This window comes from Agelaius phoeniceus, chromosome 37, assembly GCF_051311805.1.
Source record: "Agelaius phoeniceus isolate bAgePho1 chromosome 37, bAgePho1.hap1, whole genome shotgun sequence".
NCBI classification, from domain to species: domain Eukaryota; kingdom Metazoa; phylum Chordata; class Aves; order Passeriformes; family Icteridae; genus Agelaius; species Agelaius phoeniceus.
In genome coordinates this window covers 700461-727020 of record NC_135302.1, presented here as the reverse complement: position 1 = coordinate 727020, position 26560 = coordinate 700461, and the positions used below count along the sequence as shown (strand labels likewise).

Here is a 26560-nt window from a genome sequence, read left to right as displayed (position 1 = left end):
CATCCCAACCCCATTTGAAGCCCCACCCCTTTTTAAACTCAACCACGCCCCTTCTACAAACCACGCCCACCACCCGAAGCTCCTCCCCTTTTAAGCCACGCCCCTTTTCCTTTAATTAGGGAATTCCCCCTTTTAATTAGGCCATGCCCCACCCCTCTTAAGCCCCGCCCCTTTCTCCCTTTGGCCCCGCCCCCTTGGCCACATACATTGGATAGTCCCGCCCCCTTTTAAGCCCCACCCCCTTTAAGCCCCGCCCCTTACCATGGCCGCCCGTCCAATAGTGGGAGGAGCAACAGCGACAGCAACAGCCCCGCCCCGTTCACCAGCGTCTCCTGCCCAGTACGGACCAGTACAAACCAGTATGGACCAGTATGGACCAGTACAAACCAGTATAAACCAGTCCCTCCCAGTCCCGCCTGGCTGCTGTCCTTGGCGGCCATTTTGGATTACGTTATTTGGCTGCCATCTTGGATTGCGTTATTTGGCCGCCATCTTGGATTGCTAGCTCACTGACCACTCTAAACCAGTATAAACCAGTATAAACCAGTATAGACCAGTATAAACCAGTATGGACTGTCCCAATCCCCTCCCAGTCCCCTCCCAGTGCCCTCCCAGTCCAAACCAGTGCTCCCAGTCCCACCCAGCTGCTGTCCTTGGCGGCCATCTTGGATTACGTTATTTGGCCGCCATCTTGGATTGCTAGCTCACTGACCACTCCAAACCAGTATAAACCAGTATAAACCAGTATAAACCAGTATGGACCCTCCCAGTGCCCTCCCAGTCCAAACCAGTGCTCCCAGTCCCACCCGGCTCCTGTCCTTGGCGGCCATCTTGGATTGCGTTATTTGGCGGCCATCTTGGATTGCTAGCTCACTGACCACTCTAAACCAGTATAAACCAGTATAAACCAGTAAAAACCCATCCCAATCCCTTCCCAGTCCCCTCCCAGTCCAAACCAGTGCTCCCAGTCCCACCCGGCTCCTGTCCTTGGCGGCCATCTTGGATTGCGTTATTTGGCGGCCATCTTGGATTGCTAGCTCACTGACCACTCTAAACCAGTATAAACCAGTATAAACCAGTAAAAACCCATCCCGATCCCTTCCCAGTGCCCTCCCAGTCCAAACCAGTGCTCCCAGTCCCACCTGGCTGCTGTCCTTGGCGGCCACGTCGGCCACGTTGTCCCTCCGGGCCTGGTGCACGGCCAAGGCCGCCCTGGTGGCGCCGCCGGCCACGCCCACCATGCACTGCGACCAGTACAGACCAGTATGAACCAGTATGGACCGGCATAAACTGGTTTAAACCAGTTTAAATGGAAAAAAAAATGGTATAAACCAGTATAGACCAGTATAAACCAGTATAATCCTGAATAAACTGGTTTAAAAGGAAAAAAATGGTATAAACCAGTATGGACCAGTATAAACCAGTATGGACCAGTATAAACCAGTACGGACCAGTATAAACCAGTATACAGACGTTTAGGTCTTAGACGGACTCCCAGTCCCTCCCAGTATAAACCAGTAACCTCCCAGTCCATCCCAGTCCCCTCCCAGTTTGTCCCAATTCCCTCCCAGTCCCTCCCAGTCCCTCCCAGTTCCCTCCCAGTCCATCCCAGTCCCTCCCAGTTTGTCCCAGTTCCTTCCCAGTCCCTCCCAGTATAAACCAGTAACCTCCCATTCCCCTCCCAGTTCCCCCCCAGTTCATTCCAGTTCCCTCCCAGTCCATCCCAGTATAAACCAGTAACCTCCCAGTCCATCCCATTTCCCTCCCAGTCCCTCCCAGTCCATCCCAGTTCCCTCCCAGTCCATCCCAGTCCATCCCAGTTCCCTCCCAGTCCATCCCAGTTTGTCCCAGTTCCTCCCAGTTCCTCCCAGTCCATCCCAGTATAAACCAGTAACCTCCCAGTCCATCCCAGTTCCATCCCAGTTCATTCCAGTCCCCTCCCAGTATAAACCAGTAACCTCCCATTCCCCTCCCAGTTCCCCTCCAGTTCATTCCAGTTCCCGCCCAGTACATCCCAGTATAAACCAGTCGATCCCAATTCCCTCCCAGTCCCTCCCAGTCCCTCCCAGTATAAACCAGTAACCTCCCAGTCCATCCCAGTCCCCTCCCAGTTCATTCCAGTCCCTCCCAGTCCATCCCAGTCCCCTCCCAGTCCCTCCCAGTCCCTCCCAGTATAAACCAGTAACCTCCCAGTCCATCCCAATTCCCTCCCAGTTCCCTCCCAGTTCATTCCAGTTCCCGCCCAGTACATCCCAGTATAAACCAGTCGATCCCAATTCCCTCCCAGTCCCTCCCAGTATAAACCAGTAACCTCCCAGTCCATCCCAGTTCCATCCCAGTTCATCCCAGTATAAACCAGTAACCTCCCAGTCCATCCCAATTCCCTCCCAGTCCCTCCCAGTTTGTCCCAGTCCCTCCCAGTCCAAACCAGTTCCCTCCCAGTCCCTCCCAGTCCCTCCCAGTCCATCCCAATTCTCTCCCAGTCCCTCCCAGTTTGTCCCAGTCCATCCCAGTTTATCCCAGTTCCCTCCCAGTCCCTCCCAGTATGAACCAGTTCCCTCCCAGTCCCTCCCAGTATAAACCAGTAACCTCCCAGTCCATCCCAGTTCCATCCCAGTTCATTCCAGTTCCCTCCCAGTATAAACCAGTTCCCTCCCAGTTCCCTCCCAGTCCCTCCCAGTCTAAACCAGTCCCTCCCAGTCCATCCCAGTATAAACCAGTAACCTCCCAGTCCATCCCATTTCCCTCCCAGTTCCCTCCCAGTTCCTCCCAGTTCCCTCCCAGTTCCCTCCCAGTTCCTCCCAGTCCCTCCCAGTTCCCTCCCAGTCCATCCCAATCCCTCCCAGTCCCTCCCAGTCCATCCCAGTTCCCTTCCAGTTTGTCCCAGTCCATCCCAGTATAAACCAGTCCCTCCCATTTTGTCCCAGTTCCCTCCCAGTCCATCCCAGTTTGTCCCAGTCCCTCCCAGTTCCCTCCCAGTCCCACCCTGGCCGCGGCCGCCATGACCAGGAGGGCGGGGCCAAGGCTCAGCCAATGGGGAGCGAGGATTTCCAGCACCAGGGCGACGTCATTGAGAACATCGGCCACGAACCTGGGAGGGGAAGGGGGCGGGGCTTGCCCTTATTTGGAGTTGTGGGCGTGGCCTGCCCATATATGGCCATGGAAGGGATTTGGCGCCATATATGGTAAGGGAGGGGCGGGGCTTAGGTGGGAGTGGCCGTATATGGAAAAAAGGGGGAGGGATTGAGGTGAGGGTGGGGCTTGTGACATATATGGCGAGGGTGTGGGCGTGGCCTGTCCATATATGGCAAAGGGGGGTGGAGCTTAAGCTCTGCTGCCATATATGGCAAAGGGGAGGGGCTTAAGAATGTGACCATATTACCATGTATGGAAAAGGGGCGTGGCTTAGGCTCTGTATAATAGACAGTGAAGGGGGTGGAGCTTGAGGTCTGCTGCCATATATGGAAAGAAGGGGCGGGGCTTAGGAATGTAACCAATAACCATATATGGAAAGGGGGTGTGGCTTAGAACCAGTGACATGTATGGCAAAGGGGGTGGAGCTTAAGCTCTGCTACCATATATGGTGAGGAAGGGGTGGGGCTTAAGGTTGACGTCCAATTACCATATATGGAAAGGGGGCGTGGCGTGGGCTCTTTGCAATTTACAGCGAAGGGGCGGGGCTTAAGCTCTGCTGCCATATATGGCAAGGAAGGGGCGGGGCTTAAGAATGGCAACATATTGCCATATATGGAAATTGGGCGTGGCTTAGGCTCAGCGCCATATACGGCAAAGGGGGTGGAGCTTAATTAAGCTCAGCTGCCATATATAGCAAGGAAGGGGCGGGGCTTAAGAATGGCAACCTATTACCATATATGGAAATCGGGCGTGGCTTAGGCTCAGCGCCATATATGGCAAAGGGGGTGGAGCTTAAGCTCTGCGTCCATATATAGCAAGGAGGGGGGGGGGGCTTAAAGATGGCAACGAATTACCATATATGGAAAGTGGGCGTGGCTTAGGCTCAGTTCCCTATATGGTAAAGGGGGTGGAGCTTAAGCTCTGCATCCATATATAGCAAGGAAGGGGCGTGGCTTAAAGATGGCAACACATTACCCTATATGGAAAAGGGGCGTGGCTTAGGGTCCCTGCCAAATCTGGCAAAGGGGGTGGAGTTTAAGCTCTGCATCCATATATAGCAAGGAAGGGGCGGGGCTTAAAGATGGCAACACATTACCCTATATGGAAAAGGGGCGTGGCTTAGACTCGGCGCCCTATATGGTAAAAGGGGTGGAGCTTAAACTCTGCTTCCATATATGGAAAAGGGGGGCGTGGCTTAGATACAGTGCCATATATGGGGAAATGGGGTGAGGCTTAGGTGGGCGTGGCCTTGTGTGGGAAAAAGGGGCGGGGCCTCACCGCCATTGCTTGGCCTCGCAGTCCAGGTGGCTCCTGGGGGAGGGAAACCAGTATGGACCAGTATGGACCAGTATGGACCAGTATGGACCAGTACGGGCCAGTATAAACCAGTATGGACCAGTATGGACCAGTATGGGCCAGTATGGACCAGTATAAACCAGTATGGACCAGTATGGACCAGTATGGCCCAGTATGGACCACTATAAACCAGTATGGACCAGTATAAACCAGTATGGACCAGGTGGGGCCTCCCAGTAACTCCCAGTAATGTCCCCCAGTCCCTCCCAGTTTATCCCAGTATAAACCAGTTCCTCCCAGTTGATTCCCAATCCCCTCCCAGTCCCTCCCAGTATAAACCAGTTTATCCCAGTTTATCCCAGTATAAACCAGTTCCTCCCAGTTTATCCCAGTATAAACCAGTTCCTCCCAGTTCATTCCCAATCCCCTCCCAGTATAAACCAGTTCCTCCCAGTTGATTCCCAGTCCCTTCCCAGTATGGACCAGTTTATCCCAGTTCATCCCAGTTTCTCCCAGTTCCCTCCCAGTTTCTCCCAGTTCCCTCCCAGTTTATCCCAGTTTCTCCCAGTCCATTCCCAATCCCCTCCCAGTCCCTCCCAGTATAAACCAGTTTATCCCAGTATAAACCAGTTCCTCCTAGTTCATTCCCAATCCCCTCCCAGTTTATCCCAGTATAAACCAGTTCATCCCAGTTCCCTCCCAGTATAAACCAGTTCCTCCCAGTTTATCCCAGTTCCTCCCAGTTCATCCCAGTTTGTCACAGTCCCCTCCCAGTTCCTCCCAGTTTCTCCCAGTTCATCCCCAATCCCCTCCCAGTCCCTCCCAGTAAAAACCAGTTTATCCCAGTTTATCCCAGTATAAACCAGTTCCTCCCAGTTTATCCCAGTTCCCTCCCAGTTCGTCCCAGTTTATCCCAGTTCATTCCCAGTTCCCTCCCAGTCCATTCCCAATCCCCTCCCAGTCCCTCCCAGTATAAACCAGTTCCTCCCAGTTTATCCCAGTATAAACCAGTTCATCCCAGTCTATCCCAGTATAAACCAGTTTATCCCAGTTTATCCCAGTATAAACCAGTTTATCCCAGTCCCTCCCAGTCCCCTCCCAGTCCATTCCCAGTCCCTCCCAGTATAAACCAGTTTATCCCAGTATAAACCAGTTTATCCCAGTTTCTCCCAGTTCCCTCCCAGTTCCTCCCAGTTTATCCCAGTCCATTCCCAATCCCCTCCCAGTCCCTCCCAGTATAAACCAGTTCATCCCAGTATAAACCAGTATAAACCAGTATAAACCAGTTTGTCCCAGTCTCACCCTTGCAGCCACACGAAGCCGATCCTGGTGAGGATCCCGACCCCGTCTGAGGGAGAAAATGGGGAATTCTGGGAATTTTGGGAATTCTGGGATGAAATTCTGGGAATTTGGGGAATTTTGGGACGAAATTTGGGAAATTTTGGGATGAAATTCCTGGAATTCTGGGAATTTTGGGAGGGAATTTTGGGATTTTTGGAGGAATTTTGGGATGGAATTTTGGGATTTTAGGAGGAATTTTGGGATGGAATTTTTGGGGATTTTGGGGTGGAATTTTGGGATGGAATTTCTGGGAAATTTGAGAATTTTGGGAAAGAAATTTAAGAATTTTAGGGGTGGAATTCCAAGATTTTTGTTTGGACTTCTGAGATTTTTTGAAGGAATTCCGGAATTTTGTTCGAATTTGGGAATTTTGGGATGAAATTTTGGGAATTCAGGGAATTTTGGGGAGGAATTTTGGAAATTTTGGGGTGGAATATTTTGGAATTTTGGGCTCAGAATTCTGGGATTTTTTAAGGGAATTCCAGGAATTTTTGAAGAATTTTTGGGGGGGAATTTTTTGGGAATTTTTTTGGGAATTTTGGGGAATTTTTTGGGGATTTTTTTGGGAATTTTTGGGGGAATTTTTTGAGGAATTTTTGGGGATTTTGGGGAATTTTTTGGGAATTTTGGGAAATTTTTGGGGAAGTTTTTGGGGGAATTTTTTTGGGAATTTTTGGGGGAATTTTTTGAGGAATTTTTTGGGAATTTTGGGAAATTTTTGGGGATTTTTTTGGGAATTGTTTGGGAATTTTGGGGAATTTTTAGGGAATTTTTTGAGAATTTTGGGGAATTTTTGGGGGAATTTTTTGAGGAATTTTTGGGGGATTTTTTTAGGGGAATTTTTTGGGGATTTTTGGGGAATTTTGGGGAATTTTTTGGGAATTTTTTGGGGAATTTTGGGGGGAATTTTTAGGGAATTTTTTTGAGAATTTTTTGGGGAATTTTTTGGGGGAATTTTGGGGGAATTTTTTGGGGAATTTTGGGGAATTTTTTGGGGAATTTTTTGAGGAATTTTTGGGGAATTTTGGGAGAATTTTTTGCAGAATTTTTGGGGAATTTTAGGGAATTTTTGGGGAATTTTTTGGGAATTTTTGGGGAATTTTTTGGGATTTCTTTGGGGAATTTTGGGGAGAATTTTTTGGGAACTTTTGGGGAAATTTTTTGGGAACTTTTTGGGGAATTTTGGGGAATTTTTGTGGGAAGTTTCGGGAATTTTTGGGGAATTTTTTGGGGAATATTTTTGGAATGTTTGGGGAATTTTTGGGGGAATTTTGGGGAATTTTTTGGGAATTTTTGGGGGGAATTTTGGGAATTTTTGGGGAATGTTGGGGGAATTTCTTGGGGAAATTTTGGGAATTTATTGGGAAATTTTTGGGGGAATGTTTGGGGAATATTCTGGGAATTTTTTGGGGAATTTTTGGGGAATTTTGAGGAATTTTTGGGGGAATTTTGGGGAATGTTTGGGGAATTTTTGGGGGAATTTTGGGAATTTTTGGGGAATGTTTGGGGAATTTTTTTGGAAATTTTTGGGGAGTTTTTGGGGAATTTTTTTGGGGAATTTTGGGGAATTTTTTGGGAAATTTTGTAGAATTTTTGGGAGAGTTTTTGTGGAATTTTTGGGGGAATTTTGGGGAATTTTTGGGGAATTTTGGGGAATGTTTGGGAAATTTTTGGGGAATTTTAGGGATTTTTTTGGAGAATTTTTAGGGGAATTTTCGGGGAAATTTTGGGGAATGTTTGGGGAATTTTTGGGGGAATTTTTAGGGAATTTTTTAGGGAATTCTGGGGGGAATTTTTTGGGAACTTTTTGTGGAAATTTTTGGGGAATTTTTGAGAATTTTTGGGGATTTTTTTGGGGAATTTTGGGGGAAATTTTTGGGGAATTTTGGGGGGAATTTTTTTGGTTATTTTGGGGAATTTTTAGGGAATTTTTTGGTAATGTTTGGGGAATTTTTTGAGAATTTTTAGGGGAATTTTTTTTGGGAATTTTTGGGGGAATTTTTTGGGATTTTTTTGGGGAATTTTGGGGGGAATTTTTTGGGAATTTTGGGGGGAATTTTTGGGGAATTTTTTGGGAACTTTTTGGGGAATTTTGGTGGGAAGTTTTGGGAATTTTTGGGGAATTTTTTGGGGAATATTTTTGGAATGTTTGGGGATTTTTTGGGGGAATTTTGGGGAATTTTTGGGGGAATTTTGGGGGAATTTTTTTGGGAATTTTTGGGATTTTTTGGGGAATTTTGGGGGGAATTTTTGGGGGATGTTTGGGATTTTTTTGGGGATTTTTTTGGGAATTTTGGGGGATTTTTGGGGGGAATTTTTGGGGAATTTTATGGGGAATTTTTGGGCAATATTTTGGAATTTTTTGGGGAATTTTTAGGGAATTTTTTGGGGGTGTCCCCACCTCGGATCAGCCAGGTCAGAGCGGCCCCGGTGATGGAGGCGGAGCCGTCGCCGACCCCGACGGCCTCGAGCACGGCCCGGGCAGAGAGAGAGGAACAGAGAGAGGAGCAGAGGGCCTGGAAAACCAGTAGGGACCAGTATAAACCAGTATAAACCAGTATGGACCAGTATGGATCAAAAAAACCCCGTAAAAATCCGTAAAAATTCATAGAAACCAGTACAGACCAGTATGGACCAGTATGGGTCAGTATGGGCCAATATAAACCAGTATAAACCAGTATAAACCAAAAAAACCCCATAAAAATCCATAAAAATCCACAGAAACCAGTATGGACCAGTATGGACCAGTATAAACCAAAAAAAACCCATAAAAATCCATAGAAACCAGTTTAAACCAGTATAAACCAGTATGGACAAAAAAAAAAACCATAAAAATCCATAAAACCAGTATGGACCAGTATAAACCAGTATGGACCAGTATAAACCAAAAAAAACCCATAAAAATCCATAAAAATCCATAGAAACCAGTATAAACCAGTATAGACCAGTATAAACCAGTATAAACCAGTATAAACCAGTATAAACCAAAAAAACCCCATAAAAATCCATAGAAATCCATAGAAACCAGTACAGACCAGTATAAACCAGTATGGACAAAAAAAACCTCCATAAAAATCCATAAAACCAGTATGGACCAGTATAAACCAGTATGGACCAGTATAAACCAAAAAAAACCCCATAGAAATCCATAGAAATCCAGAGAAACCAGTACAGACCAGTATGGACCAGTATAAACCAAAAAAACCTCATAAAAATCCATAGAAATCCAGAGAAACCAGTATGGACCAGTATAAACCAGTATGGACCAGTATGGACCAGTATGGACCAAAAAAACCCCATAAAAATCCATAGAAACCAGTATAAACCAGTATAAACCAGTATAAACCAAAAAAACCCCATAAAAATCCATAGAAATCCATAGAAACCAGTAGGGACCAGTATGGACCAGTATAAACCAGTATAAAACAGTCCAAACCAGTCCAAACCAGTACAAACCAGTATAAACCAGTACAAACCAGTACAAACCAGTACAAACCAGTATAAACCAGTACAAACCAGTACAAACCAGTCCCTGCAGCCCATCCCAGTCCATTCCCAGTATAAACCAGTACAAACCAGTATAAACCAGTACAAACCAGTACCTGCAGCCCGTCCCAGTCCATTCCCAGTCCCTCCCAGTTCCTCCCAGTATAAACCAGTATAAACCAGTCCCTGCAGCCCATCCCAGTCCATTCCCAGTATAAACCAGTATAAACCAGTCCAAACCAGTACCTGCAGCCCATCCCAGTCCCTCCCAGTATAAACCAGTATAAACCAGTACAAACCAGTCCAAACCAGTCCAAACCAGTACCTGCAGCCCATCCCAGTCCAAACCAGTATAAACCAGTATAAACCAGTTCAAACCAGTCCAAACCAGTACAAACCAGTACAAACCAGTATAAACCAGTACCTGCAGCCCATCCCAGTCCATTCCCAGTATAAACCAGTCCAAACCACTATAAACCAGTATAAACCACTATAAACCAGTATAAACCAGTCCTTCCCAGTACAAACCAGTACAAACCAGTACCTGCAGCCCATCCCAGCCCGTCCCAGTCCATTCCCAGTATAAACCAGTACAAACCAGTCCAAACCAGTCCAAACCAGTATAAACCAGTACAAACCAGTACCTGCAGCCCGTCCCAGTCCATTCCCAGTCCCTCCCAGTTCCTCCCAGTATAAACCAGTATAAACCAGTATAAACCAGTCCCTGCAGCCCATCCCAGTCCATTCCCAGTATAAACCAGTATAAACCAGCCCATCCCAGTTCATTCCCAGTACAAACCAGTCCAAACCAGTACAAACCAGTACCTGCAGCCCATCCCAGTCCATTCCCAGTCCATTCCCAGTCCATACCAGTACAAACCAGTATAAACCAGTACAAACCAGTCCAAACCAGTACCTGCAGCCCATCCCAGTCCATTCCCAGTACAAACCAGTATAAACCAGTACAAACCAGTCCCTCCCAGTATAAACCAGTCCCTCCCAGTCCCTCCCAGTCCCTCCCAGCCCATCCCAGTCCCTCCCAGTCCAAACCAGTATAAACCAGTCCCTCCCAGTATAAACCAGTATAAACCAGTACCTGCAGTCCCTCCCAGTCCCTCCCAGTCCCTCCCAGTATAAACCAGTCCAAACCAGTACAAACCAGTACAAACCAGTCCAAACCAGTATAAACCAGTCCCTCCCAGTATAAACCAGTATAAACCAGTCCAAACCAGTACCTGCAGCCCATCCCAGTCCATTCCCAGTATAAACCAGTATAAACCAGTATAAACCAGTCCAAACCACTCCAAACCACTCCAAACCAGTACAAACCAGTACCTGCAGCCCATCCCAGTCCATTCCCAGTCCCTCCCAGTATAAACCAGTATAAACCAGTATAAACCAGTCCAAACCAGTCCCTCCCAGTACAAACCAGTCCAAACCAGTCCCTCCCAGTATAAACCAGTCCAAACCAGTACCTGCAGCCCATCCCAGCCCATCCCAGTCCCTCCCAGTTCCTCCCAGTCCAAACCAGTATAAACCAGTATAAACCAGTCCAAACCAGTCCAAACCAGTACAAACCAGTACAAACCAGTACAAACCAGTACAAACCAGTACCTGCAGCCCATCCCAGTCCATTCCCAGTACAAACCAGTATAAACCAGTACAAACCAGTACAAACCAGTACAAACCAGTACAAACCAGTCCCTGCAGCCCATCCCAGTCCATTCCCAGTATAAACCAGTCCAAACCAGTCCAAACCAGTACCTGCAGCCCATCCCAGTCCCTCCCAGTATAAACCAGTATAAACCAGTATAAACCAGTACAAACCAGTATAAACCAGTACCTGCAGCCCATCCCAGTCCATTCCCAGTATAAACCAGTCCAAACCAGTATAAACCAGTATAAACCAGTTCAAACCAGTCCCTCCCACTATAAACCAATATAAACCAGTCACTCCCAGTATAAACCAGTCCAAACCAGTCCATTCCCAGTATAAACCAGTACAAACCAGTATAAACCAGTCCCTGCAGCCCATCCCAGTCCATTCCCAGTCCATTCCCAGTCCCTCCCAGTCCAAACCAGTATAAACCAGTCCAAACCACTATAGACCAGTATAAACCAGTCCCTCCCAGTATAAACCAGTACAAACCAGTACCTGCAGCCCGTCCCAGTCCATTCCCAGTCCAAACCAGTACAAACCAGTATAAACCAGTCCCTCCCAGTATAAACCAGTACAAACCAGTACCTGCAGCCCATCCCAGTCCATTCCCAGTACAAACCAGTATAAACCAGTACAAACCAGTATAAACCAGTACAAACCAGTATAAACCAGTATAAACCAGTACCTGCAGCCCATCCCAGCTCTGGTAGGCGCCGTAGTCGGGGCTGACGCTCTCGGGGAAGCCCTGGGGGAGCAGCAGCCGCTGGGAATTCCCAAAATTCCCCAAAATTCCCGGAAATTTTGGGGGGGAAAAGAGGAAAAGGTCAATGGGGGAAGGGAAAGGAAATTCCTAAAATTCCCACAAAAATTCCCTAAAAAATTCCCCAAAATTGGTAAAAAATCCATAAAATTCCCCAAAAAATTCCCCAAAAATTCCCCAAAAATTCCTAAAAAATTCCCAAAAATTCCCCAAAATTCCCCAAAAATTCCTAAAAAATTCCCTAAAAATTCCCCAAAAATTCCAAAAAATCCCCCAAAAATTCCCCTAAAAATTCCCCCAAAAATTCCCAAAAAATTCCCCCAAAAAATTCCCCAAAAAATTCCCTAAAAATTCCCCAAAAATTCCCCAAAAATTCCCCCTAAAAATTCCCAAAAATTCCCAAAAATTCCCAAAAATTCCCCTAAAAATTCCCCAAAAATTCCCAAAAAATTCCCCAAAAAATTCCCAAAAAATTCCCCAAAAAAATTCCCAAAAAATTCCTTAAAAATCCCCATAAAATTCCCCAAAAAATTCCCAAAAATTCCGAAAAATTCCCAAAAAATTCCCCAAAAATTCCCCCAAAAATTCCCAAAAAATTCCTAAAAATTCCCCCAAAAAATTCCCCCAAAAAAATTCCCCAAAAATTCCCTAAAATTCCCCCAAAAATTCCCCAAAAATTCCCCAAAAAATTCCCCAAAAATTCCCCAAAAAATTCCAAAAAATTCCTAAAAATTCCCCAAAATTGGTAAAAAATCCATAAAATTCCCCAAAAAATTCCCTAAAAATTCCCTAAAAAATTCCCAAAAATTCCCTAAAAATTCCCAAAAAATTCCCAAAAAATTCCCAAAAAAATTCCCAAAAATTCCCCCAAAAAAATTCCAAAAAAATTCCCTAAAAATTCCCAAAAATTTCCCAAAAAATCCCCAAAAAATTCCTAAAATTCCCTAAAAATTTCCCTAAAAATTCCCCAAAAATTCCTAAAATTCCCCAAAAAATTCCCTAAAATTCCCCCAAAAATTTCCAAAAATTCCCAAATTCCCAAAATTCCCCAAAAATTCCCCCAAAAAATTCCCAAAAAATTCCCCAAAAATTCCCTAAAAATTCCCAAAAATTCCCTAAAATTCCCAAAAATTCCCCCAAAAATTCCCTAAAATTCCCCAAAATTCCCCAAAAATTCCCTAAAAATTTCCCAAAAATTCCCAAAATTGGTAAAAAATCCAAAAAATTGCCCCAAAAAATCCCTCAAATTTTAAAAAGAAACCAAAAATTGGCAAAAAAGTTCCTGAAAAATCCCTCAAAAATTCCTGAAAAATTCCCAAAAAATTCCCAAAAATTCCCAAATTCCAAACCCCAAAGTTCCCAAACCCCCCAAAAATTCCCATAAAAATTTCAAAAATCCCCCAAAAATTCCCCCCAAAAATTAAAAATTCCCCCAAAAATTCCCATAAAATTTTAAAAATTCCCCCAAAATCCCCCAAAAAATCCCCAAAAATTCCCCAAAAAATTCCCCAAAAAACCCCAAAATCCCCCCAAAAAATCAAAAAATCCCAAAAACATTCCCCATAAAATCCCCCAAAAATTCCCAAAATTCCCCATAAAAATTTTTAAAAATCCCCCAAAATTTCCCAAAAAATTCCCAAAATATCCCCAAAAATTCCAAATAAATTTCCCAAAAATTTCCAAAATATTCCCCCAAAATTCCCAAAAATTTATATAAAAATCCCCTAAAAATTCCCAAAAAATTCCCAAAATTCCCGATAAAAATTTTAAAAATCCCCCCAAAATTTCCCAAAAAATCCTTCCAAAATTCCAAAATTCCCCTCAAAATTCCCCCAAAAATTTCAAAAAATTCCCACCAAAATTCCCCAAAAAATTCCCACCAAAAAATCCAAAAAATTCCCCAAAAAATACCAACAACCCCCCAAAATTCCCCAAAAAATCCCCCAAAAATTCCCCATAAAATTCAAAAATCCCCCAAAAATCCCCAAAAAATTCCCAAATCCCCCCAAAATCCCCCAAATTCCCAAAATTCCCCAAAAATTCCCCAAAATTGTAAAAATCCATAAAATTCCCCCAAAAAATCCCCAAAAAATCCCCCAAAAATTCCCCAAAAATTCCATTTATTCCCCCCAAACCCCCCCTAAAAACCCCCAAAAAATCCCCAAAAATTCCCAAAAAATTCCCAAAAATTCCCAAATCCCCCCCAAACTTCCCAAACCCCCAAAGTTCCCAAATGCCCCCAAAATTCCCCATAAAAATTTGAAATTCCCCCAAAAATTCCCCCAAAAAATTTCAAAATATCCCCTCAAAATTCCCCATAAAATCCCACAAAATATTTAAAATCCCCCCAAAAATTCCCAAAAATTTTAAAAATTCCCCCCAAAATCCCATTAAAAATTAAACAAATCCCCCAAAAATTCCCAAAAAATCCCAAAAAATTCAAAAAATCCCCAAAAATTCCCAAAATTCCCCCCAAAAAATTCAAAAAATCCCCCCAAAAATTTTCAAAAATTCCCCATAAAAAATCAACAAATCCCCCCAAAAATTCCCCATAAAATCTCCAAATAATTTCAAAATTCCCCAAAAAATTCCCCATAAAATTCCCCAAAATTCCCAAAAATCCCACAAAATTCCCCATAAAAAATTCAATAAATTCCCCAAAAATTCCCAAAAAATCCCAAATTTCCCCATAAAAATTTTAAAAATCCCCCAAAATTTCCCAATAAATCCTCCCAAAATATCCCCAAAAATTCCAAAAAATTTCCCAAAAAATTCCCCCCAAAAATTCCCAAAATATCCCCCAAAATTCCCCCAAAATTTTCCAAAAATCCCCCAAAATTCCCCCAAAATTCCCCCAAAATTCCCCCAAAATTCCCAAAAAATTCCCCAAAAATTCCCAAAAAACCCCCCCAAAAATTCCATTTATTCCCCCCAAAACCCCCCTAAAAACCCCCAAAAATTCCCCAAAAAATTCCCCAAAAATTCCCAAAAATTCCCAAATCCCCCCAAACTTCCCAAACCCCCAAAGTTCCCAAATGCCCCCCAAAAATTCCCCATAAAAATTTTGGAAATTCCCCCAAAAATTCCCCCAAAAAATTTCAAAATATCCCCCCAAAAATTCCCCATAAAAATCACAAAAAATTCCCCAAAAAATTCCCAAAAAATTCCCAAAATTCCCCATAAAAAATTTAAAAAATCCCCCCAAAAATTCCCCATAAAATCCCCAAAAATTCCCCAAAAATCCCCCAAAAAATCCCCAAAAATTCCCCCCAAAATTCCCCATAAATTCCACAAAAAAGTTCCAAAATTCCCCCCAAAATCCCCAAAAAATTCCCAAAATTCCCCATAAAAATTTTAAAATCCCCCCAAAATTCCCCCAAAATATCCCAAAAATTCCCCCAAAAAAATTTCCAAAAATCCCCCCAAAATTCCCCCAAAAATTCCCCCTAAATTCCCAAAAAAATTTCCAAAAATCCCCCCAAAATTCCACAAAAAAATCCCAAAATTCCCCCAAAAAAACCCAAAAATTCCCCATAAAATCCCAAAAAATTCCCCAAAAATTCCCAAAATATTCCCCAAAAATTCCCCAAAAATTCCCAAAATATTCCCCCAAAATTCCCAAAATTCCCAAAAAAATTTCCAAAAAATCCCCCCAAATTCCCCCAAAAATTCCCAAAAAAAATTCCAAAAATCCCCCCAAAAAATCCCCAAAATTCCCCAAAATTCCCCCAAAAAATCCCCAAAAATTCCCCATAAATTCCCAAAAAAATTCCCAAAAAATTCCCAAAATATCCCCAAAAGTTCCAAATAAATTTCCCAAAAATTCCCCCAAAAATTTCCCAAAATCCCCCAAAATTCCCCAAAAGTTTATTTAAAAATCCCCCTAAAAATTCCCAAAAAATTCCCAAAATTCCCCATAAAAATTTTTAAAAATCCCCCCAAAAATTTCCCAAAAAATTCCCAAAATTCCCTCAAATTCCCCATAAATTCCCCCAAAATTCCCAAAAAAATCCCCAAAAATTCCCCAAAATTCCCCATAAATTCCCCAAAAAATTTCCAAAAATCCCCCCAAAATTCCCCCAAAAATTCCTCAAAATTCCCCCAAAAAATCCCAAAAATCCCCCAAAAATCCCCCCAAAATTCCATTTATTCCCCCCAAAACCCCCCTAAAAACCCCCAAAAAATTCCCAAAAATTCCCCCAAAATTCCCCATAAATTCCCAAAAAAATTCCCCATAAAATCCCCCCAAAAATTCCCATTAAAATCCCAAAAAAAATTTTAAAATCCCCCCAAAATTCCCCAAAAATTCCCAAAAAATCCCCCAAAAATTCCATTTATTCCCCCCAAAACCCCCCTAAAAACCCCCAAAAAATCCCAAAAAAATCCCCCAAAAAATCCCCAAAAAATTCCCAAAAATTCCCAAATCCCTCCCAAACTTCCCAAACCCCCCCAATTCCCAAAAAATTCCCAAAATTTTGGGGAATTTTTGGGATTTTTTGGGATTTTCTCACCGTGGCCGCTCGGCGCAGCCGCTCCCGAGGGCTCCCCTGGGCCTGGGGAACCTCCAGGGAACCCCAAAAACTGCGGCACAAAACCGGGGCTGGAAAATGGGGAAAAAAGGGGAAATTTTAGGAAAAACTTGGAAAAAAATTAAGGAAAATTTGGGAAAAAATTGGGAAAAAATTGGGCAAAAATTGGGGAAAATTTGGGAAAAAATTGGCGAAAAAATCTGAATTTTTTTGCATTTTTTGGTGATTTTTTAGGAATTTTTTTTCAATTTTTTGAGAATTTTTATTGAGAATTTTTTGGGATTTTTTGGGGATTTTTTTTTATTTTTGGGGAATTTTTTGGAAATTTTTTGGGGGATTTTTGGGGAAAAATTGGAATTTTTTTGGTTTTTTTAAGGTTTTTTTCCTGATTTTTTGTTGAATTTTTTGGGGATTTTTTTGGGATTTTTATGGGAATTTTTGGGGATTTTTTGGGATTTTTGGGGGATTTTTTGGAATTTTTGGGGATTTTTTTGGGGATTTTTAGGGGGAAATTTGGGGGTTTTTGGTCCCCCTGGGCCTGGGGAACCTCCAGGGAACCCCAAAAACTGCGGCACAAAACCGGGGCTGGAAAATGGGGAAAAAAGGGGAAATTTTAGGAAAAACTTGGAAAAAAATTAAGGAAAAATTGGGAAAAAATTGGGGAAAAATTGGGGAAAATTGGGGAAAAAATTGGGGAAAAATTGGGGAAAATTTGGCGAAAAAAATTGAATTTTTTTGCATTTTTTGGTGATTTTTTAAGGAATATTTTAAATTTTTTTTGGTGATTTTTGGAGAATTTTTATTGAGAATTTTTGGGGATTTTTTTTTAATTTTTGGGAAATTTTTTGGATTTTTTTGGGGAAAAATTGGAATTTTTTTGGGTTTTTTAAGGGATTTTTTTGATTTTTATTGAATTTTTTTGGGATATTTTGGGGAGTTTTAATGGGAATTTTTGGGGATTTTTTGGGATTTTTTAGGGGATTTTTATGGGAATTTTTGGGATTTTTTTGGGGATTTTTAGGGGGAAATTTGGGGATTTTTGGTCCCCCTGGGCCTGGGGAACCTCCAGGGAACCCCAAAAACTGCGGCACAAAACCAGGGCTGGAAAATGGGGAAAAAAGGGGAAATTTTAGGAAAAACTTGGAGAAAAATTAAGGAAAATTTGGGGAAAAATTGGGGAAAAAATTGGGGAAAAATTTGGGAAAAATTGGGCAAAAAATGGGGAAAAAATGGCGAAAATTTGGCGAAAAAATTTGAATTTTTTGGCATTTTTTGGTGATTTTTTAAGGAATATTTTAAATTTTTTTGGGGATTTTTGGAGAATTTTTATTGAGAATTTTTTGGGATTTTTGGGGATTTTTTTTTAATTTTTGGGAAATTTTTTGGGGGATTTTTTGGGGAAAAATTGGAATTTTTTTGGTTTTTTAAGGGATTTTTCTGATTTTTATTGAATTTTTTGGGATATTTTGGGGAATTTTAATGGGAATTTTTGGGGATTTTTTGGGGAATTTTTAGGGGGATTTTTATGGGAATTTTTGGGGATTTTTTAGGATTTTTTAGGGATTTTTTGGGATTTTTTGGGGATTTTTTTGGGGATTTTTAGGGGGAAATTTGGGGATTTTTGGTCCCCCTGGGCCTGGGAAACCTCCAGGGAACCCCAAAAACTGCGGCACAAAACCGGGGCTGGAAAATGGGGAAAAAAGGGGAAATTTTAGGAAAAACTTGGAAAAAAATTAAGGAAAAATTGGGCAAAAATTGGGGAAAAATTGGGGAAAATTTGGCCAAAATTTGGTGAAAAAATTTGAATTTTTTTGCATTTTTTGGTGATTTTTTAGGAATTTTTTTTCAATTTTTGGAGAATTTTTATTGAGAATTTTTTGGGATTTTTGGGGGAATTTTTTTAAATTTTGGGGAATTTTTTGGAAATTTTTTGGAGGGATTTTTGGGGAAAAATTGGAATTTTTTTGGTTTTTTTAAGGGATTTTTCTGATTTTTATTGAATATTTTTGGGGATTTTGGGGGAATTTTTATGGGAAGTTTTGGGGATTTTTTTGGGGATTTTTTAGGGATTTTTTGGGATTTTTTAGGGATTTTTTAGGGATTTTTTGGGATTTTTTTTGGGAATTTTTAGGGTGAAATTTGGGGGTTTTTGGTCCCCCTGGGCCTGGGGAACCTCCAGGGAACCCCAAAAACTGCGGCACAAAACCGGGGCTGGAAGAGAAGAGAAAATTGGGAAAAATTCCAAGAATTTTGGGAAAAAAATTGGGGAAAAATTTGGAGAATGAAGGGGAAAAAATTGGGAAAAAATCCAAAAAAAATCGGGAAAAAATCGGGGAAAAATTGGATTTTTTAGGGATTTTTTTTCGATTTTTTTGGTGATTTTCTGTGATTTTTTTTGGAATTTTTAGGGAAAATTTTGGGATTTTTTTGGGATTTTTTGGGGGAAATATTTGGGATCTTTGGGGAAAAAATGGGATTTTTTAGGGAATTTTTTGGGAATTTTTTTGGATTTTTTGCCCATTTTTTGGTGATTTTTAGGGAATATTTTGAGAATTTTTATTGGGAATTTTGGGGATTTTTTTGTGATTTTTGGGGAATTTTTTAGAAATTTTTTTAAATTTTTGGGGAATTTTTTGAGAATTTTTTGAGAATTTTTATTGGGAATTTTTGGTGATTTTTTGGGGATTTTTGGGGATTTTTTTTTAATTTTTAGGGGAAATTTTGGAGAATTTTTGGGGGATTTTTTTAAATTTTTGGGGCATTTTTTTCAATTTTTGGGGGATTTTTTGTGAAATTTTTGCGGATTTTTTGAGGAATTTTTGGGTTTTTTTAAAGATTTTTGGTGGAATTTTTGGGGATTTTTTAGGGGAAATTTTTGGGATTTTTTAGGGAATTTTTTAAAATTTTGGGGGAATTTTTTAGGAATTTTTGGGGAATTTTAGGGAAGTTTTTTGGGATTTTTTGGGGATTTTTAGGGGGAAATTTGGGGATTTTTGGTCCCCCTGGGCCTGGGGAACCTCCAGGGAACCCCAAAAACTGCGGCACAAAACCGGGGCTGGAAAATGGGGAAAAAAGGGGAAATTTTAGGAAAAACTTGGAGAAAAATTAAGGAAAATTTGGGAAAAAATTGGGGAAAAATTGGGGAAAAAATGGGGAAAAAATGGGGAAAATTTGGCGAAAAAATTTGAATTTTTTTGCATTTTTTGGTGATTTTTTAGGAATTTTTTTTCAATTTTTGGAGAATTTTTATTGAGAATTTTTTGGGATTTTTTGGGGATTTTTTAAAATTTTTGGGGAATTTTTTGGAATTTTTTGGGGGAAAAATTGGAATTTTTTTGGTTTTTTAAAGTTTTTTTTCTGATTTTTTGTTGAATTTTTTTGGGATATTTTGGGGAGTTTTAATGGGAATTTTTGGGGATTTTTTAGGGATTTTTTGGGGGAAATATTTGGGATCTTTGGGGAAAAAATGGGATTTTTTAGGGAATTTTTTGGGAATTTTTTTGGATTTTTTTGCCATTTTTTGGTGATTTTTTGGGGAATATTTTAAATTTTTTTGGTGATTTTTGGAGAATTTTTATTGAGAATTTTTTGGGATTTTTTTTTAATTTTGGGGAATTTTTTGGAAATTTTTTGGGGCTTTTTTTGGGGAAAAATTGGATTTTTTTTGGTTTTTTAAAATTTTTTTTTCTGATTTTTTGTTGAATTTTTTGGGATATTTTGGGGAGTTTTATGGGAATTTTTGGGGATTTTTTTTGAAAATTTTGGGATTTTTTGGGGATTTTTTGGGGGAAATATTTGGGATCTTTGGGGGAAAAATGGAAATTTTTTGGGAATTTTTTGGGAATTTTTTGGGGATTTTTTGCCCATTTTTTGGTGATTTTTGGGGAATTTTTTTATTATTTTTATTGGGAATTTTTGGGGATTTTTTTGTTATTTTTGGGGATTTTTTTAGAAATTTTTTGGTGATTTTAAGGGAATTATTTTGGATTTTTGGGGATTTTTTGGGGGAATTTTTTGGGATTTTTTGGGGAATTTTGGGGAATTTTTTTGGATTTTTTGGTGATTTTTTAGGAATTTTTTTTCAATTTTTGGAGAATTTTTATTGAGAATTTTTTGGGATTTTTGGGGCAATTTTTTTAAATTTTGGGGATTTTTTGGGGGATTTTTTTGGGGAAAAATTGGAAATTTTTTGGTTTTTTTAAGGGATTTTTCTGATTTTTATTGAATTTTTTTGGGATATTTTGGGGGATTTTTATGGGAATTTTTGGGGATTTTTTGGGATTTTTTAGGGATTTTTTGGAATTTTTTAGGGATTTTTTTGGAATTATTTAGGGATTTTTTTAGGGATTTTTTGGGGATTTTTAGGGGGAAATTTGGGGATTTTTGGTCCCCCTGGGCCTGGGGAACCTCCAGGGAACCCCAAAAACTGCGGCACAAAACCGGGGCTGGAAAATGGGGAAAAAAGGGGAAATTTTAGGAAAAACTTGGAGAAAAATTAAGGAAAATTTGGGAAAAAATTGGGGAAAAATTTGGGAAAAATTGGGAAAAAATTGGGGAAAATTGGGGAAAAATTTGGCGAAAAAATTTGAATTTTTTTGCATTTTTTGGTGATTTTTTAAGGAATATTTTAAATTTTTTTCGTGATTTTTGGAGAATTTTAATTGAGAATTTTTTGGGATTTTTGGGGGAATTTTTTTAAATTTTGGGGAATTTTTTTTGAAATTTTTTGGGGAATTTTTGGGGAAAAATTGGAATTTTTTTGTTTTTTTTAAGGGATTTTTCTGATTTTTATTGAATATTTTTGGGGATTTTGGGGGAATTTTATGGGAATTTTTGGGGATTTTTTTTGAAAATTTTGGGATTTTTTAGGGGAAAGTATTTGGGATCTTTGGGGAAAAAAATGGAAATTTTTGGGGAATTTTTTTGGATTTTTTGGCCATTTTTTGGTGATTTTTGGGGAATATTTTGAGAATTTTTATTGGGAATTTTGGGGAATTTTTTAGAAATTTTTTGGTGATTTTTGGGGAATTTTTGAGAATTTTTTGAGAATTTTTATTGGGAATTTTTGGGGATTTTTTGGGGATTTTTGGGGATTTTTTTTTAATTTTTAGGGGAAATTTTGGAGAATTTTCTTGATATTTTCCCAATTTAAAAAAAAAAAAATTGGGGATTTTTTGGGGATTTTTTTTTAATTTTTAGGGAATTTTTTTTCAATTTTTGGGGGATTTTTTGTGAAATTTTTTTGGGATTTTTTGAGGAATTTTTGGGTTTTTTTAAAGATTTTTGGTGGAATTTTTGGGGGATTTTTTAGGGGAAATTTTGGGATTTTTTAGGGAATTTTTTAAAATTTTGGGGAATTTTTTAGGAATTTTTAGAGAAATTTTTGGGGATTTTTAGGGATTTTTTTGGGATTTTTTAGGGATTTTTTTGGGATTTTTTTTGGGATTTTTAGGGGGAAATTTGGGAATTTTTGGTCCCCCTGGGCCTGGGGAACCTCCAGGGAACCCCAAAAACTGCGGCACAAAACCGGGGCTGGAAAATGGGGAAAAAAGGGGAAATTTTAGGAAAAACTTGGAGAAAAATTAAGGAAAATTTGGGCAAAAATTGGGGAAAAATTTGGGAAAATTTGGCCAAAATTTGGTGAAAAAATTTGAATTTTTTTGCATTTTTTGGTGATTTTTTAAGGAATATTTTAAATTTTTTTGGTGATTTTTGGAGAATTTTTATTGAGAATTTTTTGGGATTTTTGGGGATTTTTTTTTAATTTTTGGGAAATTTTTTGGGGGATTTTTGGGGAAAAATTGGAATTTTTTTGGTTTTTTTAAGTTTTTTTTCTGATTTTTTGTTGAATTTTTTAGGATATTTTGGGGATTTTTATGGGAATTTTTGGGGGATTTTTTGGAATTTTTAGGGATTTTTTTGGGATTTTTTTGGGAATTTTTTGGGGGAAATTTGGGGCTTTTTGGTCCCCCTGGGCCTGGGGAACCTCCAGGGAACCCCAAAAACTGCGGCACAAAACCGGGGCTGGAAAAGAAGAGAAAATTGGGAAAAATTCCAAGAATTTTGGGAAAAAAATTGGGGAAAAATTTGGAGAATGAAGGGGAAAAAATTGGGAAAAAATCCAAAAAAAATCGGGAAAAAATCGGGGAAAAATTGGATTTTTTAGGGATTTTTTTCGATTTTTTTGGTGATTTTCTGTGATTTGTTTTGGAATTTTTAGGGAAAATTTTGAATTTTTTTGGGGATTTTTTTAGGGATTTTTTGGGGAAAGTATTTGGGATCTTTGGGGAAAAAATGGAATTTTTTGGGGAATTTTGAGGAATTTTTTTGGATTTTTTGGTGATTTTTTAAGGAATATTTTAAATTTTTTTGGTGATTTTTGGAGAATTTTTATTGAGAATTTTTGGGGATTTTTTTTTTAATTTTTGGGGAATTTTTTTGAAATTTTTTGGGGCTTTTTTGGGGAAAAATTGGAATTTTTTTGGTTTTTTAAAGGTTTTTTTTCTGATTTTTTGTTGATTTTTTTGGGATATTTTGGGGAATTTTTATGGGAAATTTTTGGGGATTTTTTTTGAAAATTTTGGGATTTTTTAGGGAATTTTTGGGGGAAATATTTGGGATCTTTGGGGAAAAAATGGGATTTTTTTGGGAATTTTTTGGGAATTTTTTTGATTTTTTGGCCATTTTTTGGTGATTTTTGGGGAATATTTTGAGAATTTTTATTGGGAATTTTTGGGGATTTTTTTTTATTTTTGGGGAATATTTTGGAAATTTTTTGGGTTTTTTTGGGGAAAAATTGGATTTTTTTGGTTTTTTTAAAGTTTTTTTTCTGATTTTTTGTTGAATTTTTGGGGGATTTTTGGGGAATTTTTATGGGAATTTTGGGGATTTTTTGGGATTTTTTAGGGGATTTTTATGGGAATTTTTAGGAGATTTTTTGGGGATTTTTAGGGGGAAATTTGGGGGTTTTTGGTTCCCCTGGGCCTGGGGAACCTCCAGGGAACCCCAAAAACTGCGGCACAAAACCGGGGCTGGAAAATGGGGAAAAAAGGGGAAATTTTAGGAAAAACTTGGAAAAAAATTAAGGAAAAATTGGGAAAAAATTGGGGAAAAACTGGGCAAAAATTGGGGATAATTTGGGGAAAAAATGGCGAAAATTTGGTGAAAAATTTTGAATTTTTTTGCATTTTTTGGTGATTTTTTTAAGGAATATTTTAAATTTTTTGGTGATTTTTGGAGAATTTTTATTGAGATTTTTTGGGGATTTTTTTTATTTTTAGGGAATTTTTTGGAAATTTTTTGGGGAATTTTTGGGAAAAATTGGAATTTTTTTGGGTTTTTTAAGGGATTTTTTTGATTTTTATTGAATTTTTTTGGGATATTTTGGGGGATTTTTATGGGAATTTTTGGGGATTTTTTGGGGAATTTTTGGGGATTTTTTGGGATTTTTTAGGGATTTTTTGGAATTTTTGGGGATTTTTTTGGGGATTTTTTTGGGATTTTTAGGGGGAAATTTGGGGGTTTTTGGTCCCCCTGGGCCTGGGGAACCTCCAGGGAACCCCAAAAACTGCGGCACAAAACCGGGGCTGGAAAATGGGGAAAAAAGGGGAAATTTTAGGAAAAACTTGGAGAAAAATTAAGGAAAAATTGGGGAAAAATTTGGGAAAATTTGGGCAAAAAATGGGGAAAAAATGGCGAAAATTTGGCGAAAAAATTTGAATTTTTTTGCATTTTTTGGTGATTTTTTAGGAATTTTTGGAGAATTTTTTGGTGATTTTTGGAGAATTTTTATTGAGAATTTTTGGGGATTTTTTTTTTAATTTTTGGGGAATTTTTTGGAAATTTTTTGGGGATTTTTTGGGGAAAAATTGGATTTTTGAGGAGTTTTTTGGGAAATTTTTGGAGAATTTTTATTGGGAATTTTTGGTGATTTTTTGGGAATTTTTTTTTAATTTTTGGGGAAATTTTTGGGAATTTTTTTGGGAGGAATGTTCTTAATTTTTGGACTTTTTAATGAATTTTTTGCAATTTTTGGGGGGATTTTTTGGGAAAAAATTGGATTTCTGGGGGATTTTTTGGTGATTTTTAAGGAATTTTTGGGGACTTTTTTGTGGGGTTTTTTTGAGAATTTTTATTGGGAATTATTGGGGAATTTTTTTTTATTTTTGTGGTAAAAATTGATTTTTTGGGCATTTTTTTGTTGATTTTTTGGTGATTTTTTCTTTATTTTTTAGCGACTTTTTGTGATTTTTGAGAATTTTTGGGGGATTTTTTTATTACTTTGGGAAATTTGGGGATTTTCGGGGATTTTAAAAAAAATTGGAGATTTTTTGGGGGAAATGTGAGGGATTTTTGGGGACTTTTTGTGATTTTTGGGGGAAATTTTGGGCATTTTTCTGAGGAATTATTTGGATGATTTTGATTTTTTAGGGATTTTTGGAGTGATTTTTTAGGGATTTTTAGAAAATATTTTGGGATTTTTTGGGGGGATTTTTGTTTTTAATTTTGGAGAATTTTGGGGGGAATTTTTTGGGGATTATTTAAGGATTTTTGGGGATTTTTTGCGAATTATTTGGGATTTTTTAAAAGACTTTTAAGTGATTTTTTTTTATTTTGGGGTTTTTTTGCGGCTTTTTATGGGGTTTTTTTGGGGGCGGATTTTTTGGGGGAAGTTTTAGGGAAATTTTGGGGATTTTTTGTGATTTTTGGGGCATTTTTTGTGATTTTGGGGGAAATTTGCGGTTTTCGCGACCGATTTTGGGTGAATTTGAGGCGATTTTGGAGCTCTCGGGGTCGATTTTCGATAATTTTGGGCTGCCGGATTCGATTTTTGGGGTCTCCAGGCCGATTTTGCGCGATTTTGGGCGATTTTGGGGCATTTTTGGGCGATTTTGGGGCATTTTTGGGTCTCCCCCCTTCCCCCGTTACCCTCCGGCGGCGGCTTCATGGCACTTCCGGTCTCGGCACTTCCGGCTTCCGGTGTTTCTATGGTAACTGAAGGAGCCTCTCTGGCCACGCCCCTTCCGCCTCTCTATGGTCACGGCGGAGCCGCTCCGGCCGCGAGGCCTCCGGAACTCGATGGTAACGCAGGAAAATGACCCAAAACCGCCAAAACCCCCAAAATTCACCCCAAAACCCCCAAATTTCGCCCTAAACCCCAAAGTTTTTTCAAATCCCACCCAAAATTCCCCAAATCTTGAATTTTCCGCCCACATTTTTGGGATTTTTGGGGGTCCTCCGTGGTCCAAATTCCCTTTAAATCCCCCCCCTCGCCAAAAATTCCGAAATTTAACCCAAAAATCCCAAATTCTCCCCCAAAAATTCCGGAATTGCCCCAAAAACTCCCCAATTGCCCCAAATTTCCTCCGAATTCCAAAATTTTACCCCAAATTCCACTGAATCACCCCAAAGTGAACCCTGAGTGACCTCAGGACCCCCTCAAATGACCCCAAATGGCCCCAAAGTGACCCCAAGTGACCCCTGAGTGACCCCAAGCCCCCCAAATGACCCCAAATTGCCCCAAAGTGACCCCAAATAACCCCAAAATGACCTCAAGTGACCCCCGGCTGACCCCTGAGTGACCCCTGCCCGGCCCCTCCCCCACAGACTCCACCGGTCTCCATGGCAACGGTTCCGAGCGATTTTATTGGCCGGGGAAAAGGGGGCGGGGCCGCAGAGAGAGGTCAAAGGTCAAGGATGGACAAAGAGAAGGGGGTCAAAGGGTGGGGGTGGACATTGAGTGACCAATGAGTGACCAGGGGTGGCCAAAATGACCAGGGGTCACTTTGGGGTGGCCTTAGAGTGACCAATGGTGGCCTTGGAGTGACCAATGGTGGCCTTGGATTGACCAATGGTGGCCTTGGAGTGACCAATGGTGGCCTTAGAGTGACCAGGGGTCACTTTGGGGTGGCCTTAGAGTGACCAATGGTGGCCTTGGATTGACCAATGGTGGCCTTGGAGTGACCAGGGGTCACTTTGGGGTGGCCTGGGGTGGTCAGTGGTCACTTTGAGGTGGTCAAGGGTCACTTTGGGATGGACAAAGGGAGTCAAGGGTGGCCTGGGGTGGCCACAGAGTGACCACAGATGGTCAGAAATGGTCATTGGTCACCAAAAGATGGACACTGGTGACCACAGGTGGTCATTGGTGGTTGTGGTCACCAAGGGTGGACATTGGATGACCATAAATGGTCATTGGTCACCAAGAATGACCACAGATGACCACAGATGGCCATGGGTGGTCATTGGTGGCCGTGGTGACCAAGGATGGACATTGGATGACCATAAATGGTCATTGGTGGTCATTGGTCACCAAGGATGGACATTGGATGACCATGGGTGGTCATTGGTAGCCTT

General features: G+C 40.2%; 1 protein-coding gene and 1 long non-coding RNA gene across 3 annotated transcripts in view; both read right to left on the bottom strand.

Annotated features, from left to right (window-relative positions):
• The window catches only part of RUSF1 (RUS family member 1), a 42743-nt gene extending 17520 nt beyond the window's left edge, over positions 1-25223 (bottom strand). Inside the window, exons 1-9 of the mRNA XM_077193225.1 lie at positions 25136-25223; positions 16190-16278; positions 11604-11681; positions 8174-8288; positions 5734-5779; positions 4414-4446; positions 2986-3091; positions 1143-1244; positions 262-332 (exon numbers count right to left, since the gene is read on the bottom strand). Coding sequence (XP_077049340.1) covers positions 262-332; positions 1143-1244; positions 2986-3091; positions 4414-4446; positions 5734-5779; positions 8174-8288; positions 11604-11681; positions 16190-16278; positions 25136-25154 — 659 coding nt within the window. The 5' untranslated portion in view covers positions 25155-25223. The remainder of the gene's footprint in view (positions 1-261; positions 333-1142; positions 1245-2985; positions 3092-4413; positions 4447-5733; positions 5780-8173; positions 8289-11603; positions 11682-16189; positions 16279-25135) is intronic.
• A 610-nt stretch (positions 25224-25833) lies between these two features.
• LOC143691941 (uncharacterized) lies at positions 25834-26273 on the bottom strand. Of its 2 annotated transcripts, none has more exons than XR_013179738.1 (2): positions 26161-26273; positions 25834-26086 (listed from the first exon to the last, which is right to left on the bottom strand). It is a non-coding gene; the product is annotated as an uncharacterized LOC143691941 (long non-coding RNA). The 2 variants fall into 2 exon arrangements; XR_013179737.1 differs by having other exon boundaries at positions 26119-26253.
• Between the last annotated feature and the right edge of the window lie 287 nt (positions 26274-26560).